Source organism: Crocuta crocuta, unplaced genomic scaffold (assembly GCF_008692635.1).
Source record: "Crocuta crocuta isolate KB4526 unplaced genomic scaffold, BGI_CrCroc_1.0 scaffold77, whole genome shotgun sequence".
In the NCBI taxonomy this organism is placed as follows: domain Eukaryota; kingdom Metazoa; phylum Chordata; class Mammalia; order Carnivora; family Hyaenidae; genus Crocuta; species Crocuta crocuta.
The window spans coordinates 4,739,153-4,759,419 of record NW_027532172.1 but is presented as its reverse complement, the minus strand read 5'-3'; the positions used below and the strand labels follow the sequence as shown (position 1 = coordinate 4,759,419).

Here is a 20,267-nt window from a genome sequence, read left to right as displayed (position 1 = left end):
TCTCTCTAGCTCTGGCTGTTAGCATCATGTCTCCTGAATGGGAGAAGGGAAAAGTCCAAGTGAATCCCTGTGCTCTCTTCACCAGCTATGGAAAATGTACCCTACCATTCTTTTTTTTTTTTTTTTAATTTTTTATATCTTTATTTTCTTTTGAGAGACAGACAGAGAGCAAACAGGGGAAGGGGAGAGAGAGAGGGAGACACAGAACATGAAGCAGGCTCCAGGCTCTGAGCTGTCAGCACAGAGCCCAACGCGGGGCTCGAACCCACAGACTGTGAGATCATGACCTGAGCCGAAGTCAGATGCTCAACTGACTGAGCCACCCAGGCGCCCCTGTACCCTACCATTCTTATGTGTACCCCCAATACCCTGCCCTGATTCTCCACTCATAAACCAATAAATGAATAATTACTGTCTAGCTTCATTCATTCATTCATTCATTCATTCATTCATTCAACAAATATTCCAGGAGCCACGCAGGGAACTATGTTGGGCCTGAGCCTCTACCTCTCCAACCTCCTGTCCTTCTACTTGTCACCCAGGTCACTCTGTTCTTATCACCCCAGCTGCCTGATGTGTTCCCAAATACCAAGTACGCTCCTGACTCAGGATTCTGTGCTTACTATTCCCTCTGCCTAGAATACTTTCCCTTAGATATGCTCATGGGTCATTCCCTCATTTCATTCACACCTCTACTCAGGGGGGCTGGTTCTGGTCCCTCTAACAAAAACAACACCCTCAGTACCCTTATCCTGCTTTATTTTTCTCCAAAGCACTTATCGTCACGGGACATTTTATTTTATTTATTTATTTTTTATTTTTTTAATGTCTTCATTTTATTTTGAGACACAGAAACAGAGAGTGAGCAGGAGAGAGGCAGAGAGAGAGAGGGAGACACAGAATCTGAAACAGGCTCCAGGCTCTGAGCTGTCAGCACAGAGCCCGACACGGGGCTTGAACCCACAGACCGTGAGATCATGACTTGAGCTGAAGTCGGACGCTCAACCGACTGAGCCACCCAAAGGCCTCACCACGGGACATTTTATACCTATTTATTTGTTTATTGTCTGCCACTCTACTGCCCACCAGAATGTGAGCTCACACTCACGGAGGTGCTGCCCACCCTGCCTGGGGCTGCACACGCAGCACGTGGAAAGTGCTTGGCACATGGAAGGTGCTGACGTATCTGCTGAGGACACTGCTGAATGAGAACGAAATGGGAAGCCACTCAGAGCAGGAGAATGAATGATCAGACCAGAGCCTGGGGAAGAACAATCCGGCAGCTGCACAAAGATCATTCCCTAAAGGGTCTGTAAGAATTCTCTCAACATGGGGCGCCTGGGTGGCTCAGTCAGTTGAGCGTCCGACTTCGGCTCAGGTCATGATCTCATGTTCGTGGGTTCGAGCCCCGCGTCGGGCTCTGTGCTGACAGCTCAGAGCCTGGAGCCTGTTTCAGATTCTGTGTCTCCCTCTCTCTCTGACCCTCCCCTGCTCACGCTGTCTCTATCTCTCTCTCAAAAAAAATAAATAAATTAATTAAAAAAAAAAAAAAGAATTCTCAATCCCAGGTTAGGGGAAAGATGAAGAGGACCTGAATTAGGACAGTGGTTTACTAAGGAACCATTACATAGACACATCAGTGAATAATTCAGTCACAGCCCCTGCTCTTATGGAGTTATGATATTGTAAATAATGTCATTATTATTGTGATAAATGCCACAAAATACACAGAAAAGAGAGAGGATGAGCCAAAGCCAAGTCCAGAGTTTCGATAGTGTGCCATCCTTACACAAAGTGAACAAAAGAAGAGATGGTTTAGGAGGGAAAGGGCCTTCGTTTGAGACATAATTAGCATGAGGATCAACAGGTCAAATGACACGCAGGTCTAGTATTTAGAAGCAAAATAAGCAAAACAGATATTGATTTGAAAGCCATTTGTAATTTACAGGCTATGCCAACAAACCTTTAGTGGGGAGACAGGTTAGCACAGTGTCTTTTGCTGGTCCTCAGGACAGCTCTGTCAAGGTTACAGGACATTTAGATTTTACAAATCGGCACAGGAAAAATAAGTTTACAACACGTGTGCATCGTTTTAATATGGGTCTCTCAGAAATCGATTCCTTTTAAGTGACCGTTTGAAGCACAGCTCCAGGGCTGAGCTACTAAAATCTGGCTCTTAACAGCTGAGGCAGCACACTACAAAGTGAAAGAACAGGAGAGATCACCCCTTAGTGTCCGAGTTTCTCCTCAGTGGGTCTGGACACAGAGCCCGATTCTATCTTCAGCGTCTCCACAATCACAGCACTACAATCAGTCTCACTTGCCCAACTGGTAACAAGTCTTCTTGAGCTTATTAGCTTTTTATAAAATCGTGGTAACATATACATAACGTAAAATTTACCATTTTAACCATTCTTAACCGTGGCGTGAAATACATTCACATTGGTGTGCAACCAGCCTCCCTATCTGTCTCCAGAACTTTCCATCTTCCCAAACTGAAACTCTGTCCCCTCCTCCCAGTCCTGAGCAGCTCCATTCTACTTCCTTTGTGTACTCTGGTTATGTCATTCAAGTGGAATCATACGGTGTTTGTCCCTTTATGAATGGCTCGTTTCACTCAGCATGAATAAAGTCTTTAAGGTTCATCCATGCTGTAGCAGGTATCAAGAGTTTCTTCCATCTTTTTTTTAACGATTTAAAAAAAATTTTTTTTAATGTTTTATTTATTTCTGAGAGAGAGACAGCGTGAGCAGGGGAGGGTCAGAGAGAGAGGGAGATACAGAATCTGAAGACAGGCCTCAGGCTCTGAGCTAGCTGTCAGCACAGAGCCCGAAGTGGGGCTTGAACCCATGAACCATGAGATCATGACCTGAGCCGAAGTCGGATGCTTAACCGACTGAGCCACCCAGGTGTCGAGTTTCTTCCATCTTTAAGGCTACATAATATTCCATTATATGTGTGGAGTATTATTCCATTGTGTATATTTCAACAAAATGGAGTCAACTTTATCCATTCAACTGTTGGTGCCCCTTGGGTGGCTTCCATCTTTCAGCTACTGTGAATGATTCTGCCGCAAATATGTATAAATATCTGTTCTTGAGGTTTTTCTTTGGAAAGCATTTTTGTGTTCTGATCAGATACGCAGCACACTCTGCCCAGACATATTGCGTCATATATAAACTCTCTACTTTGCCTGCCGGCAGCCCCCAGCTCTGGCCCTTACCTTCACGGCCCTGAACACAGCCGGTCAGGTCCACTGGAACACAGGAGCCATCACGGTCTCCTCTGGCCTGCCATTCTGCAAGCAGCTAAGCATCCTCAGCTTCAACTGAGACAGAAAGGGAGCATGGTGTCTTTAGTTAATGCTTCGGAAACAGTCTGGTTCAAGCTCCAGCAGAGCTAACAAGACTTTAAAGATGAGATGCAAAATTTAACAGTAACTTCTCCTATGTCAGTTATTGGGTCACCAACCAGGATAGTCCCACGATCCCCTGCAGTGAGCTGGAAAAAGAAAGTGCTTCACTTCGGATTCATCCATACTCTTTAACAAGAGATGCTTCCCACTGCTACATACTGTGTTGAAACTACAGAAGTATATGTGGGGGCAATAAAGCAAGTGGAACCTACTTCAAAAGCCTTTAACTTTACAAAGACCCTATCACTCTACCACAGGGGTCAGCCAGCCACAGCCAACGGGTCAGGCCTACACCTGTTTTTTGTAGATAAAGTTTTAACGGGATAAAGCCATACCCGTTTACTTATGTATTGTGTACAGCTGCTCTGGTGCTACAGCATCAGAGTTGAGCACTTGCAACTGAAACTGTATGGCCCACAAATCCTAAAATATTTACTATCTGGCTCTTTACAGAAAATGCTTGCCAACTCCTGGTTCATACATCTTGGATCATTCTCTTCTCCCCCGCTGGAAACGGGTGGTGATGTGGTCAGCGGTTTGTGTGGAAGAGGCCTCCCTAAACTGACTGCGGGGAAACTGGCTGGCCCTATATCAAGGAGGCAACAGGAGTGCCAAGATGCGACAAATCTAGAGTAGGAAGGGACATGCCATGCTTGCAATTTAGAAGGGGCTAGGAACACACCTTGAGACAGATGTGACCTCATTTTCCATCAACCAGCCTCTAACCTGAACCAGGTGTGGCCAAAGGGCAAACGACGGAGTCTCACGTGCAAAATAATAAAGGAACCACCTGCAATAAGAGGCATCCCCCAACATAGGCTTCTTAAATCCACACAGCTGGCTGGCCAAGCTCCAGAAGCCCCAGGGTGAACCCCAGGAACGCTGCTTGGGTGGTAACTGATTTTCCAGGATGCCTCTGACTCCTTTTCCCTCCTTACATCTGGCTGCAGCAAGTTCTCTCATCCTCTGACGGGCATCCAAAGGTAACAGCATTACCCACCACATAACTTGAGGAAGAAAGAGCAAAACTGACTTTTCGATGAATATGAATTCATATCCCAAGTGCACACGTGCTCTCAAAGAGTACACTCTTCCTCTCGAGACTAACTGTTCGCTGAAAAGAGGCGAGGCTGGAAATGAACACAGATGCCTGGAAAAAGTCAGTAGAAAACGCCAGGAACAAACAATATTCAGAAGCTCAAGTTTTCCAAATCAGTGTCATTTTAAATTCAAGACTCCAGAATCCATACGTCCAAAACATTAGCAGATAACACTTGCGTTTTTCTTCTCTCCTGAAACAGCAACAGTGTTGCAATACCCATGGCTGTCCTCCCTGCTCAAAAATGACACTGCAGACGGTGTTTGTCTCCTGCTCTGCTGCGTAACACCAGCAGGGCAGGTGAGTAATCTGACAGAGGACGCAAAAGCATTCCTTCCACCAGCAAACAGCTATGCTGGATCCCAGATAACATAGCTTTATGCCTTGGGCAATCCCTTAATATCTCTAAGCCTCAGGGTTTTTTTTAATCTGTAAAATGGATGGCTTTGAAAGAGGCCCTTTATGGCTTTTTCAAAGGATTCCTCCAGCTCTATAATTATACCTGTGTAACTCACTATACCACACACAACATAAAAGTGGCGTGTTTCAACAAGTTCTTACTTCACCTCCTGATATCCTTCTCCACATACTCTTTCATCACAAAATCAGTGTGAGAGAAACTTGGGCAAGATTCCAGACTCAAATGCGCAGCTCTTGAAGTCAGTCTCAATGAAAATTGCGTACTTGGATTTAGTGGGTCAAAAGGAAATATTCTAATACTGTGCCTTTTACCCATGGAAAAGACATTCCTTTCCAGAGGATACATTGTCAGATCTGGGCTCAAAACTTTAGCAAGAGCCTTTGGAAAATGCTAGAAAACTGATGCCAGAAAATTGTTGGAGAACCATTCATTAGTGGTTGCAAATCAGTGAGTGAGTGAGTGTGTGTGTGTGTGTGTGTGTGTGTGTGTTTAGGAAGCTCCTCTCCTAAGCTGATAGGTCAGTGAGTAATATGCAGGTTTAGTGACCCCATCCTGCCCTCACAAATAAAGAAAAAGGAGTATGTGAGGTGAGGGGAGAACAGACAAATGTTAGAGTGGTGGGTCTAGATCTTAGAATAACAGCCTGTGGTGAGCACTCACTGCATCTGAGGAGTCTGCTCAACTCGCTGCGCCCACAGTGAACCTGACAGATGTGGCCTGAGCACTGGGCAGCTGGTGGCCCAGAGGAAAGGAGATGAAACCAGCTGTTGGAAAGAAGGGATAAGAGCCTTGACGGACGCAAACCTCTCTACCCAGACCAAGCCTTATGCTAACGGTTGCCAAGAAGTCCTGCACTGCTATCCTCCTAACTTTCGAGATAAAATGATTTGTCAAGTAGACAGACCATGGGCTTATTCTCATAGAAGAGCAATACTCAGCTGGATTTATGACCCATGATCCAAAGATGGGCTTCAGGGGAATCGCTCCTGTGACTGAATGCAAAATGTTGCATGTATGTTAAGTATGCACATTTTTCTGGGGAGAGCGTTCCTCATTTTCAGTTCTCAAAAAAAAGGTTCAAGTCAACATAAACACAGAATATACGATTTTAAAAATCCAGTATTATTATCTTTTCTGTTACACCTCTTCCTAATTATCCAACAGGTGCCCAAGGAATTTAAATTTCAAATATCTCCAAAAACAAAACTAAGAAAGGTTTAAGAGTTGGCAGTGAATTTAGAGACTGCATCATACCTACTAACGCTAACTTGCACACTCTCACTGAAGCTCGGGAGGACAGAAAAGATGGCATGTTGTTAAGGACGAGTAAGGACTGACCTGAGGTAGATTAATCCACACGACAGTGCCTGGAATCACTGTCAGTGATAGAAGGGGCAACAGGAGAGCATGAAAGAACACTTGGCCAGGAGAGCAGAGACTACGAGTCCAGTGTCTACTCCTAGCTCTGCCTAACTCAGTCTGTGACTTGGATAAGTCCCTTCTTCTGGGCTTGGGTCCTCAACTGTAAAATGCAGGCTACTGAAGCAAAGTGGTAGTCTGCAGATTCTTTTAAGGCAATGAATGTTATGTTTAGATAAAATCAACCAGATTTCATCCAAAACTAAAACAAATTCAAAATGCCAGGTTGAACATACCCATTCATTCCCCTCCCTTCTAGAAACCCCATCAAGCTTTTATCCATAAATGTCAACTGCTTACTGAATATTTACTACATGATTGTTTTAAGTGCGTTAACTAATGGAATCCCTAACACACTTACTACGTAGGCGATGATGCCCATTTTAAAGATGAAGGAACTGAGTCACCAGCGTTTAAGGAACTTGCCTGAGTTGTCACAGCTAATAAGGGGCAGAGGTAGGGTTCAAACCCAGGCAGTCTGGCTTAAGTCTGTGCCAAATACTATCTCTCAGACTGATAATCAAGGAACAGCAAAGCTCCCAAGGAAAAGAAGCTGAAAGAGAGAAGAGATCACAAGCATCACCAAATTTTGGAAGATTAGTAACTGACTCGGATGGAGCGTGCAGAGTGCTACAGATGGCGAGGCCCTGCAGAGCCCCCTCCCAAACTCAACGGTTGGGGACTCAGGCCTCCTCTGAATGTGTGAGGATAAGGGAGGCTGCAATCAGGCAGTTCTGCTCCCCTCTCCTAGGCAACTGTTCCGTCACCACCCCAGCAGAAGGCTGGAGGTTTATCACCCGGACAGGATGAACTAGACTCCAAACTTGGGCAACCAGGGAACCACTGAAGACACAGAAGTGGCCCCGTTCAGGGGATTAAGTGGAAGTCTGCATACATGAGAGAGAGAGAGAGACCCCAGTCCCCTCCCACTACAAGGCTCCTAGAATGATAACAGCCAGGCTTATTCCACTCAGACAGAAGCCTGCATGAAGATCCATGGACTCTGAGCACATCGCATTGAAAACGTCAGGTCCATCACCTTCCAGTTTTGGCTCTCAGAAGGTAGCCCCAAGCCAGCAGTAGTGTCACTGGAGAATTTGTCAGAAATGTAAAAACTCGGGCCCATACCGGACATACTGAATAAAGAATTCTGCCGTGAGGTCCAACAACCAGTGTGTGAACAGGTCACCAATTGATTATAATACCTACTAGAGGCTGAAAAGCACTGCCCTATATGGAGGCCCACTAGTCAGTCCATAAATCCATCCCACACCAAAATGCTTCCAACCAGCTTTTCCGTACCCATTTATTTGGAAGACGGGAAACATCAGAAATTTCAGGAAAGACTCTATCTTGGGAGAGAGAAAGAGAGAGAGAGAAACCAAAACAGATTTCATAGGCAGCTCTAGTGAAGGGGAGAAGAAATGAGGGAGACCCTGGTTTGTATGGCCCTCCCTGGCCCCCGATAGCACATTGCCACTGAGCTACTCCTCAGGCTGTACAGAAGAGTTAGAAAACCAATGAAGCAAATGCTCTCTAGGTCCAGTCCGGCTCTACTCTGTGCCTTTATCCTAGTCCCTATGTCCTAGATGCTCGAAACTAATACAGCAATTTAGACGGACACTCTGGGTTGGAACTACCTCTGATAATTATCTTGTCCCGTTGGATGAACAAAGAGTCTTTTAATGGAAAAAAATCATACGAGCATTGTTATGCCAAGGAGTTGTTATATTCCGTATTTGCATTAAATGTAGAGGCAAAATGCACTGCTTCATTTTATGCAGAAATATCTGTAATCATCCCCCAGGATCATACCCCTTTGCTTCTGTGTCTCACGGGCTTTCCCTGGCTCCCCCTTACAGCCTAAATCTTAATCCAAAACCCCTCCCCTATTATTGCTTTCTACCAGGCTCTACTCATCCTAAGTGTCACCTCCACAAACAGATCATTCTTCTGCTTACCAACCTCTAGCAGCCTCGACATCTACACGTAACCGCCTCATTTATATTTACTTCCTCTGCCTCCTTCAGTCCAGCTCATTTTCCTCAAACCTCTTGGTTCCCCGCTAAAGATCGTTTTCCCTCTTGGGCCACCTCACTCCCCTCCTGGAAAACCAACCTCCCTCAGAGGATGAAAAACTTAGGCGAGGCACCATGCAAAGAATACCACAAATTGTCTCATTTAATTCTCACACTAACAAGAAAGCATCCCTATTTTTACATTTGGAAAACTGATGTTTAGAGAGATTAAGTAACTTGCCCAAGGTTACGCCTAGGATTTTAATCCAAATCCTTCTATCTCCACACTCTTAAATCTGCTCGCCTGTCTCCAGAGGTCTGACTCAACTACGGGAAGAAAAAAAAGTTTCCTTAATTCTGTGGAACACGAGAAGACCAAAAAGAGCTCTGCACGTGTATATACTTTTAACGTGGTCTTCCACAGATGCTCAGAGCCTTCAAGTCAAAGCCCAACAGGGAACACAGTTCACAGCAGCCTCTGCCCACCTGGAGGGCTCCCGAGGGCTTGGGAATCTGGCCAAGAGGCAGCACAGCCCGCCCCTCCAGCAGGAATGGCTGCAGAGCACAGGAGGAAGGCTGGCTCTTGCGTCCAGAATGCCGGTAGGGAACAGGTGGCCAAGAGATCCCTCTCCCCACGCAGACCCGGTCCATCCTCCGGGACCTCTGTGGAGGCGGTGGCGGTGGTGTGCCTTCCAGCATGGGGTGGGGGGCAGAGTAGATGCCCACCTCAAAAGATGTCCAGATCCGATTTTACAAGCTCTTAAGAGACAAGGTAGTAATCTAACAATCAAGGGCAAGCAATGACTCCTAAGGCGAAGCCCGCGCCTCTAACAGCACAGCTAACTTCGAGGGGCACAAAGAAATGTCTATGGTGACAAGAGAAGGTGCTTCACTGGTGCCCATCAGAATGTAGAGGCGGCCACCACCCCCTCCTCCAGAGAGGGGCTGCAAGCCCATTTTCTCCTGTCTGACAGAAAAGGGAGGCGGCACCCCAATGTCTCCCACGCCGAGGGCCTCACCCGCGCACCTCTCAGCCTTTCCTTCCACGGGCTAAGAGGCTGTCCCTGTCCGTCTCCCCACTCAGCCCCAATCTCCCTCTCCCACTCGGCACCTCTCTCTCCCCTACTCGGTCTCCAACCTCCTTGCCCCACCGCTCTGCCCGCTAGACCTCTCTTCCCCTACCCCCCGCCCCTCTTTCCTCCCCACTCGGTTCCGTATCCCTGAGTCCCGCGCAGCCCAGCCCTCGGTACCTTGAGCGTCACGTCGCACAGCTTGCCTTGCCGCCGGATCTCCTCCATGACGCCGTAGCCGCGACTAGGCAACTCGGACACGGAGAAGTGCACCAGGTCCTCAAGCTCCTCCGNCACGGCCGCCGTAGTCTCAGGCCTCTCTGCCCCGGAAGCCCCGCTGCCCCGCTTCCTGGTGCAAGCGCAGCCTTCGTTCCCTCCCTTTCCCGACCGTGCTGTCGCGCCTGCAGTTGCCGCAGTCTTCCTGGATTAACCGGTCCCATCTCCCGCCTTTCCGATTCGGCCCTGACCTTACTCTATCTCCACCCTGGGCCACGGACTTCACTTCCGCCACTACCCCGATACTTCCGGAATCTGCGGAAACGGCCCGTTGCCATGGCGGCTATATACACAGTTCTGCTGCAGCGAGTGCAGGGTTGCGGTCGCTGCTCCTGCAGAGGTCGCGCGGCTGGAGGGCCTCTGCCTCGGGAGCGGTGAGCAGGGGCCACGCGTCGCACGGATGAGAAGGGAGGCCCGAGAGGGGGTATGCGCCCAGGCGGTGGGCAGCGGCTGGGATCCGAACACCGCCCTACCCGGGAGTCCCCCAGCTTGACTCGCTCATCTGTGAAACCCGAGCGGAGGAGAGGGCGCGGCGGCATCTTGGGGGCTCTTTTGGGCTGGCTGCGGTTTAGGGTCTTCGGATCCAACGTTCCCTGACCACGAGGGCTCTGCGTCTCTGCCGAGGTTGAGAGGGTGTGAGGTGGGAGGCCAGAGGTCTTCTGGATCCTTTTGTACTCGGCAGTTTTCGAACTGGAGGGGGGCTTCGGGATCGCTAGGTCGAGCCCTTCGCTTTATGGATGAGGAAGCCGCACCAAAGAGGGACAAGAATGGTCCCAAGTTCCCCTGCTTCCCATCCTCCACATAAGGGTCCGGTATGTTGGGTGAGGAAAATGGAGAAGGCTAGATCTGCCTGGAATCGAGTCTTTGCTTTAGCCTAGGGATGGGTGCGTTTGGACCCTGTTGTTTCAGGGTTCAGATGCTGCCGCCGCTTAAAACTATGAAGGATCCATATGAGAGCGTCTGGTCTGGGCAGGAGCGCTGGCAGGTAGGGATTCACCTGATGCCTGCCTTCCAGTAGACGCTTCCTCTCCTTTTATCCAATCTTCAGAAACGCTTGATAGCAAATTTTGTTCATTCCCACCACTAAAACGAATAAGGAAACCACGAACCTTCAGGGAGATCTCCTGGTGGCCACTCCGAGATTCATTTATTTACACCAGAAATATCTAAGTGTGGTGCCCAGGAGAGGAGCATTACCCATAAGATCCCGAGGGAGGAAAACCCTGCTAAAAGAGAGGGCATGGTGAGGGGCTGAATACGGCTTCTTGCAAGCAGTACGTGGAAACTAAGTGTCCTCCTGGAAGGAGTGGGCTCAGGGGTTGGATGTGGTGTGAGAGGGAAGTGACATATGCCCCTTGGGACTCTCTCAGTAGTGACTGAAGATGGACCCACATGTGGAGATTCAGCCAGCCACCCTCTGACCTCCAGCCATGACCATCACTACCAACCACCATTTCTTGAGTACCTGTTCTGTGCTGGGCACTGTTCTGGACATTGCGGGGGGATTCAAAAGAGATAAAGCACAGTTCTACCCCTCAAGCAACTTGTAATTTAATTTGGGAGCGGAAACCCAGTCAAATGATGCGGCGTAAGAATGGTAACAAGCATTATTTCAGTAAGTGCAAGATGGCATGGGGTCTCTGGGTGTCGAGGGGCTGCTGAATAGGACCCTTATAGAAGGAGTTAATAGAAAAAGCTTGTGGGGCACCTGGCTGGCGGTAGAGCATACAGCTCTTGATCTCAAGATTGTGAGTTTGAGCCCCACATTGGGTGGAGAGATTACCTAAAAGTAGAGAAGGCTTGTCTTAGGTGCGCATGGCTACTGGCATACTTGAAGCTATGGATGTGAGCATGGGGAGGGCCTGGGGAAGATAGGGGAACTGCATGTGCATGTTGGCAAATTACAGTCCCTACTCTGAGGGGAGGGCTGTCCTGTGCTGTTCTTGTGCTTGGTGGGTGCGGGCTTCCAGGAGGGAGGCCTGGGCACCTGCCACCTAGGCTGGTTCCTTTCAGAGGGCACCCTGGCCAGGAGGCTGGGCCCTCAGACTACTGATATGGGCAGTAGCTCCCAGAGCTGTAGAGACTGAGGGGAAGTTTGCTTGAGTCAAAACACAACCTGCCTCCATTCTCAACTTCCCAATAGCCTAGGTCGAAGAGAATTTGGATCAATTTTCCAATTTCCCCGATTTAGGATCCACATTAGAGCTATTTGTGGCTTTTTATCTCTCGAGCTCAATTTTGCAGACAAAAATTTTAGGACTGAAATTGGATAAGCCATCATCCTTAATCACCTGAATATCTTTCAGCTTCATTTTCTAAAAATTAAAAGGTGTGAATGGTCCCATAGTGGCTGGGAAAAGACTTCCATAAAATAATTACTTGAGGAATGTAGTCCTGTGTTACTGCGGACACACAGTTCTGCAGTTGGCAAATATGACAGTGTCATGTTTGCTTATTTATTTGACATCTGAAGGGCTTGTAACAGGGGTTAGAGTTTCATTTGTCTACATCATTGAAACTGTAGACTGAAAGGGCAGGACCTGTCTTTATTTAATAATTTGCTTCTATAGGGATACTTCATCCCATTGATGATGGTTAATAAAGTTGTAAAAATCTGGTCATTGCAAGTTGCGTCGAGAAATGTGTTCAATGTCCTTAAAATCTATCAGGTAACATTCAGTGAACCCCTCTTAGATAATACGGGGGAAATGTTAATATTCTTTATTTAGCGTGCTTTAAAAAAGTTGTTTTTAATGTTTATTTATTTTTGAGAGAATGAGAGACAGAGCATGAGCAGGGGAGGGGCACAGAGAGAGGGAGACACAGAATCTGAAGCAGGCTCCAGGTGTCAGTTCAGAGCCCACTGCGGGGCTGGAACCCACGAACCGTGAGATCGTGGCCTGAGCCAAAGTTGGCTGCTTAACTGGCTGAGCCACCCAGGTGCCCCTTAATGTGCTTAAAAAAAAAAAAAGTGAAATAATTAGCTGTAATTCATAGAAGAAATCCCTGTCATGCATGATTTTTTTCTTTATAGTAAAGGTCTTAACAATTCATTTTTAAAAAATATTAAGCATCATAGCAGTTTATTAGAGTGCTTTGCGGTAGTTCAGCAAGCTATTTTTTCCTTAATAACTGTGTTGCTGCTATTTTCCAATTTGAATATGAAATTGAATCAGCTCCCTATGTCTCATGTTTCCCTAACTCTTCATGAATTCAACAGATTCCTTTGCTGGTTGTTATTGTTGTTTACAGAAGCATACAGGTGATTTCTTTGGCCTCAACTCCTCTTTCCTGTCCTATGAAGTTATTTTAGTGCAGATGCCTTGTCCCTTATTGAACATGATTCAACCCCTACAGGAAGGTCACAAGAGAAGTGTACCAAGCAGTGTACATCCTGACCTTCGGGCCTTTTCCCTATTCCAAATGTGTTTGGTACAATTGGAGTATTAACTCTAACTGAGTTTTTAACATTCTTTCTGTATGTTCATAGTTCCATAAAAGTGAAATTATTGAAATGCAAGAGCCCAGTGTTAGGACTCCATGACCATAGAGCACTTGATATTGTTCACATCCTTTGGAAAAGAAGGAAAGAAAAAATACTAGGTTGATATTAGGAAATCTTACATATAAAATTAGAAATGTTTCCCCTTTGAACAATTTAAAATTGTATTATGTTAATGACCCCAGTAGTTTCGAACAATGAAGTTTAGTGTATCTTCATAGACTTTCATCTGGTTTTGTGGTATTACTTAACTAGGTTGAATGTATTTGATGATGATTACCGGTTGATTTTTCCTTAGCTTTCCTTAGAGCTCTTGACATTTTCCCTCAATATTTAATCCTTTGTCATCAGTGTATAAGAGGCACCTGAAGAACTAAGTTTTGTTTTTTATTTTTATTTTTTGAAGAACTAAGTTTTAAGTTCCCCTTAAAGCAATAAAAATAGCACAATCATTACTTCTCTTTAATAACCCTCTTTGTTTTTCCACTCCATGTCAATGTTGGAACCAAAATTTACTGTCTAATTAGTATTAAATAATTCTACACAGCCACTCTCAGGAAAGTGCCTAGTGTGACTTCACCAATGCGACTAATATCCAATAACATATGAGATTTCTTAGTTATCACTTGGTTGTGCAATTCAATTTTTAAAAATTGTTATAAAATACTTCAGTTGGACAGGATCTTAGAAATTAATTAACTCTCCACTCAGTGCAGCAGAGTGGTAGCATCTCTGCTAGCTGGCATCTTGACCTTGTTTGAATCTTTTCCATTACAGGACAGCTCTCATTATAGTAGGAAGGTCATTTACCTAAATCTCTCTCCTTAACACTTATACCTATATGCTTACATTGTATCCCGTGAAGCCACACCAAGCATTAATTTAACATTTTGTTATACACAGTAATTTTTCATGGCAGTATAAATAAAGGAATACAAATTTAAGTGTGTCTACCTGAAAGAAAATGATGAAACTCTAGTGAGGTTTACGAGAAGAAGAGGAGGTAGAGGGCTGTTTGATTTTTCTCTCAATGGACTGTCAGAGAAGAAAGAGTATCTGATAATGGGCTAGATTAAATATACTTATAGGGAATCGTTTTCTGATCTAAGTAAAACGAAGGTAAAAGAGGAGCTGCTGCATCTGAAGTAGTGTGTTTGTGAAGACAAGAAAATTAAGTAAATGCATTTCATAGTATTTTAGAGGAAAGCATAATGAATGAGGCAAAGTATAAGTGAACTCAAGTACAGAACATTTTTAGGAAACCTGTCAAAGATTAGGCCACTAAAGGGAGAATTCTTTTTGCTTCATATTTCTCTCTCTTAGAGGGCCATGGGTGGAAGATGTTGAGAGAGCCTGCAGAGTAGGAAGTGCCTGTACTTGTTGAATAGTGTGTCCTGTGGGTAGAGCAATGACATACGAAGGGGCAGAAAAGAAGACTGGGTCTCAGTGGGATAGGAAAACACAGATTGCATCAGTCACTCTGTTCTGATCTTAATACATGACACCTCCCCTCTAATTGCCATTTGATGATGACAGCTGAAAGTTGCACTATTTTCTTCTTTTTAGCTAGAATGGGTACTAGGAAAAAAGTTCTTGCCTTTGTTCGTGTCAAACCCACCGATGACTTTGCTCACGAAATGATCAAATACGGAGACGACAACAAAGTAAGTGGGATGTGCTTGCCTTCACCAGCCTGGTCCTCTCTGTCCCCCCTTGCTGAAGTGGGACCCCATTTCCAAACAGCCTTTAAGAACCAAGACAGAGTCAATAAAAGTTCAGATGGACTCCAGACTTCCAACAAATCCAAACCATTCCCCTTGAATCTCTTTTGATAAGGAAACTCTTGAAACTCCCACTTTGAATTATATTTGTGGTTAATAAGTTTACTTTCATCCTTGTATCTGACATAGAAAAGCTGACATTTGTCCATGCTCGTAAAACTTTGTGGCAATCAGATATACATGATCCCTCCGGGATGGGGTCCAGTAAGAACGTCTTAAGTTGATAACTATTCAACTTGCCAAACCAGTGGGAGAAACTCTTACCCAGAGAACTGGAAAGATTTATGTATCCCTGTGTCCCAACCGCTGTCCTGACTACCTTTTTGAAGCCCATGACAGGCTTGGGACAGGTTGAGCGATCCTATGTTTTTATTCAGCAAACATCTGTGAACCTGGGCAGTATGAAGACATTCTTTAAGGAAGAATCCAAGAGCAGACTGCCCAAACTTTGAAAGTCTTGACAGTCAATGAGAAGCTCATGTGCAGACCTGTGCAGTGACTCCTGCTGGGCACGGTCTCAGTGAGAACAGAAGCACAGAACATTTAATGTGTGAATGGACAAAGCCCCTCTTCTTGCTCGATCTTACTTTTCCTGCATCTGGCTGTGTGTTGGCTCCTGGATTAGGGCAGCCGGTATAAAATTCCAAGAGTCCCTTTACATCAGAAGGCCCCACTGTGAAGATTGGAATCTCTCCTTGACCTAACCCACTATGTTCCTAAACTAGCTACTGTCTTAGTGCCTTGCTATAGAGAGATCTAAAAGTCTAAAAATGTTTTTAGAAATCTTTGCATCTAAAAAAAAAAATTAAATCTTTGCATCTAAAGATATGCTGATTACAAGTAGTAGGCACCTTCGATTTGCTGTAATACTAGTGAGAGACTGTCTGAGAAGCCAAGAGCCATTTCTGCAGCTATTAATTCATCATTGCAATAGCATGTAAAAGAAGTGGCTCAAGTCCAGGCCTCTGTCACCAAGCCCATTCTTCTCTCCAGCCAAAGTCAAGGCATCCCTGTGCTTATTATATGTGTCTAAAGCTTGTTTAATAAAAAAACATGATAAATATGCTTGACCCCTTATCATAGATGCAGGAATCAAGACAAACAGCACCCTGTCACCTAGGGTGACAAGGCCTGAAACCTGTAAGTGCTCCAGTCTCCTGATCCTTACTCCTTGAGGGTGGTGTGGCCTCCCTTCTCCTCTCCCATTCCAAAGAACTCATCAGAATATCAGCCCATGTGTGGGTATCCACGTTCTTCTAAAGTCTGCTTCCTCTGTTGTCTCCAGGTCAGGCCTCAGCTATCAGTGAATTTTTCATACCAGTTTCCTATCACTGAACTAGCTAGCTAACTCTTTCTCTCTTCCTAGAGCATTGATATTCACTTAAAAAAAGATATTCGGAGAGGAGTTGTCAATAACCAGCAGACAGACTGGTCATTCAAGCTGGATGGAGTTCTTCACAATGCCTCCCAGGACTTGGTTTATGAGACGGTCGCAAAGAATGTGGTTTCTCAGGCCCTCGACGGATATAATGGTAATTTAGTTAATTAACTGTTATTAATTGACTGTAAGAACCCGCAGAACCCTTCCTGGAGGAAGAGGTGCAAGTATTTTATGGTGAATAAAATAAAGTATCACCTCTCATGCTAACTTTTGTTTATTTGTCCATCTCCATAGTCTTATGGTAGAAAACTTATTATTTGCTTGGTGGTATTGTGGGCATGACTTGATCCAAAGTTCTGAGGTCCTACCTTCCTAGGAAGATTAAATGACTGTGGCTCTCTATGGATCATGGGGATTAAATTATTACCCTGTTTCAAATCTCTCAAATACAAGTTTTGAAGATAATGGCCTTATGAATGTGATGGAGTCCAAATACTTCTCTCTTGGCTACCTGTTAGGAGCTATTTCCATTCATTTTGCCAGCAAAATAAACCTATTCTTCCTGTTGTAGCATAGAGTTATTTACATACAGCATGAAAAAATGGAGTGGAGTTTGATTTTCTTAACAAATGAAAAGCAGCTTTATTGGGAGATTTTTACAAACTAGTTTGGTCTAAGATTGCTTTAAAATCTTAAGATTTGAAACTCCGTAGAAAGAATATATCACAGTTAGTAAACTTCGCCCATGTGACTAGAATGTTTCCTGGCTGCAGGTTTTAGGTCTTCTGTTTAAAAGTCAGTTTAGAGTTGATGGCCAAACATTGTAACGTACCCTGCTTGTGAAACATTGGTGTGGTCCTCATTGACCCTGAGGGGATATGGCCTGGAGGAGGTAGAGACAGAGGAACTAAGAAGGCCCAGGAAGTTAAGAGTTTTGGGCACGGGGTGCTGTAGAATGACAAATGGGCTCAGAGTCCCAGCTGAAGTGACTCCTTCCTGCACGTTTGTGTCAATAGACACTGTTCCTGACCTCAGCTTAACAGGCTGAATTTGAGTCCCTTGTACAAAACCTACCAATCCCAGGAACTAGAGCATTGGTGTGGGTAAGGCAAACACTGATTTCCACAGCCTGGTGTTGCCCGAAAGTGGCGTTTGGGATGGGCTCTGGCTCAGGCTGGCCAAGCCAGGAGGATGAGTGGATGGGAACCAGAGCCCAGGGTGAAGCATGGTTCGTGTCCCAGAGCCTGGTGGTGACGACAGTAGACCTAAGAGATGTGAGAGGTGCAAGTGGAAGTCTTCCCGGAGAAGGCGGTGGGACCAGATCAGGACCTATCAAAATCTGTTTCTGGAAGTGGCATGGGGCCAACTAGCAGCCCTGTTTGATCCTGTGGGAACTTGTAGTCTACAAAGAATTCTCACCATTAACAGGAAATTCCCTTCCCACTCCCATCTCTTCCTGGGGACTTTGAAAGCTCTCCTTGCCTCCAGACTGGCCAGCCCGAGGGAGGCCTACCCCTGAGACTCTGACAGTTCACGGCCTTGCTACAGAAGGGCTGGAGTTCAGTGTTCCTAGCTCCCTCCTTACCTGTCTAGGAAAATTCCCAGTTCCTCTGTTCCCTGGGATCCCTCACTCTGCTCAGCAGCCCTAGGGGCTGATTTTCTCTTGGCAGAGGGAGCAGTGGAGCACTACCTGGGCCACAGATTCAGAGCAGCAGTCTGTGTTTTGACCATTTATGTCCTGTGTCCTTTCCCCCTCACCCTGTCCCCCAAGGCAGGATCCCTCATGTCTGTGGCTGCTCTTGATGGCCACCTTCATGCCAGGGTCCAGGCTGGCACCAGGCGTGCTGGGGAATAGCAGAGCTTCCTTGGAGCTATTTTCTTGGACATCACCAAGATGTGCTTCCAAATGTTTGCAGGTACCATCATGTGTTACGGGCAGACGGGAGCCGGCAAGACATATACCATGACAGGGGCAACTGAGAATTACAAGCACCGGGGGATCCTTCCTCGTGCCTTACAGCAGGTAGCGAGTGGGTCCACAGGCAGGGTGCCACACAGGTCCCCTCTCTACTGCAGCTGCTGCTGATCCCAGGCCTGCTACTGGAGACAGGACACACATGGCGGCGGGAGTAGGGAGGAATGGGGGGGTGCAGGGGGGGTGTCCAGAGGCCTCAGGAAACTGGGAGTTCAAGTTTCAGGGTCTGACCCAAGCCCATGAGGAACCCGTTTCCTCATTGCAAAAGAGGGAGTTGGACATGCCAACCAGCTTCTTGCTGCTGCAATGGTCTGTGATCCCGTAATTGAGGGTTTGGAGGTCCTAATCACATTCCTGCCTTGTTTTAATGAGGGGGATATGGCCTCTTGCAAAGCTTCCTCCCTGGCCGGCTCTGGCTTCTTCCCCTGCCACAGCCCCAGACAGAGCATAGGGAAGAATCAGGACACAGCATGAGCTTTCAGGACCGAGTGAGCCCTGGGGGTGTAGCAGTATAACTGAAGACAGTACAGAAGAGCCTTCCTTTGGAGTTCTGTGAGGACCTTCTGTTGGGGGGTGGGAGGCAAAGGGCTTTCCCCCCAAAGCATCCTGAGGTTTTATAGCCTTGTCCTATAAAAAACGTAGATGGCCCTCTAGTGTATAAAGCACCCATGCTCTAATTTATGAAGCAGTAGCCTTCACATCCCACTGTCCAAGCTTCGGTATCTCAGCATCTTAGACTTCGGTAGTTGAGCCCAGCACTGCCCAGTAGAAGCATGGTGTAAGTCACACGTGCAATTTTGAGTTTTCTAGTAACCACAGTTTAAAAAGTAAAAAAGGTGAAATTGATTTTAGTAATATATCTTATGTAACTCGGTATACCCAAAATATAATTTCCACATGTAATCAATATAAAAATTCTTGAGATATTTTACGTTATTTTTCTCACTATGCAGTGTGTATTTTACACTTACAGCCCATTTCAATTCAGACACTAAATATTTAATCAGGAATACTCGATCTGCATTTAGATTTCATAAAATTCACAGTTGAAAAAGTAGATTTATGAACTCAAGTTGTTCCCAACATACTGAAAAGTTTACCAGTAACTGAACTTAGCAGCCACCTTTTAAGTTTATTTACCTTGAGAGAGAGAAAAAGAGAGAGCATGCAAGCGCACTATGCTGGGGAAGGGCAGAGGGAGAGGGAGAGAGAGAATCCTAAAAAGGCTCCTCCCTGTCAGCACAGAGCTCGACATGGGGCTCAATCCCACAACCGTGAGATCATGACCTGAGCCAAAATTGAGAGTCAGATGCTCAACTGACTGAGCCACCCAGGGGCCCCTTTAGCAGCTATTTTTAAATTTCAATTCAAATTAATTACAATGAAGTGAAATTTAAAATTCTGCTCCTTATTTGCATCAGCCACATTTCAGGTGCTCAGCAGCCACCTGTGGCTAGAGCCTGCCGTGTTAGACAGCACAGCCCTCAACTATTAGAGCAAGACGGGGGCCTCAGGGATCATCCAGCCAACCACACTCACCCCCATTTGACAACTCAGAAAGTTAAGATCCAGAGAGGGGGGAAAACCAGTCCAAAATCACCCACCTATAGGTATTGGGAGTTGGGAAGGCTGAGTTTTGACTTGGCTCCTTCTCTTACTAGCTGAATGACCATAGACACATAATTTCATTGCATGGGGCTTTCCTCAGATGGGCATTGCCCCTACCCTTCTTCAGTCACAGGGGAGTTGTAAGAATAGGATTAAATAATGGCTTATATATGGCGAGAGAGATTCCATTAAATGAGGGATTTTCAATTTTCAATTCAAAGTCGTTTCCATTCATCATGGCTGTACAATCTGTTATGACAGGCTTCAAAATACTACAAGGTGATAATAAGTATTACTCAATG

The 20,267-nt window shown here is 45.8% G+C and overlaps 2 protein-coding genes across 7 annotated transcripts in view; one reads left to right on the top strand and one right to left on the bottom strand.

The window, feature by feature from the left end:
- The window catches only part of KLHL18 (kelch like family member 18), a 56,760-nt gene extending 45,547 nt beyond the window's left edge, over positions 1–11,213 (bottom strand). The window contains exons 1-3 of the mRNA XM_077777034.1: positions 11,167–11,213; positions 9,965–10,447; positions 9,623–9,863 (exon numbers count right to left, since the gene is read on the bottom strand). Coding sequence (XP_077633160.1) covers positions 9,623–9,863; positions 9,965–10,447; positions 11,167–11,213 — 771 coding nt within the window. The remainder of the gene's footprint in view (positions 1–9,622; positions 9,864–9,964; positions 10,448–11,166) is intronic.
- KIF9 (kinesin family member 9) overlaps positions 9,789–20,267 on the top strand; it is a 53,340-nt gene continuing 42,861 nt past the window's right edge. For 2 of the 6 annotated variants that reach the window (XM_077777321.1, XM_077777318.1), the window contains exons 1-5: positions 9,789–10,092; positions 11,089–11,333; positions 14,787–14,884; positions 16,368–16,533; positions 18,299–18,405. In XM_077777321.1, coding sequence (XP_077633447.1) covers positions 11,297–11,333; positions 14,787–14,884; positions 16,368–16,533; positions 18,299–18,405 — 408 coding nt within the window. In that variant the 5' untranslated portion in view covers positions 9,789–10,092; positions 11,089–11,296. Of the gene's footprint in view, positions 10,093–10,627; positions 10,704–11,088; positions 11,334–14,786; positions 14,885–16,367; positions 16,644–18,298; positions 18,406–20,267 lie in introns of those variants that run through there. The other 4 variants (XM_077777319.1, XM_077777320.1, XM_077777322.1 and 1 more) reach the window with 4 other exon arrangements.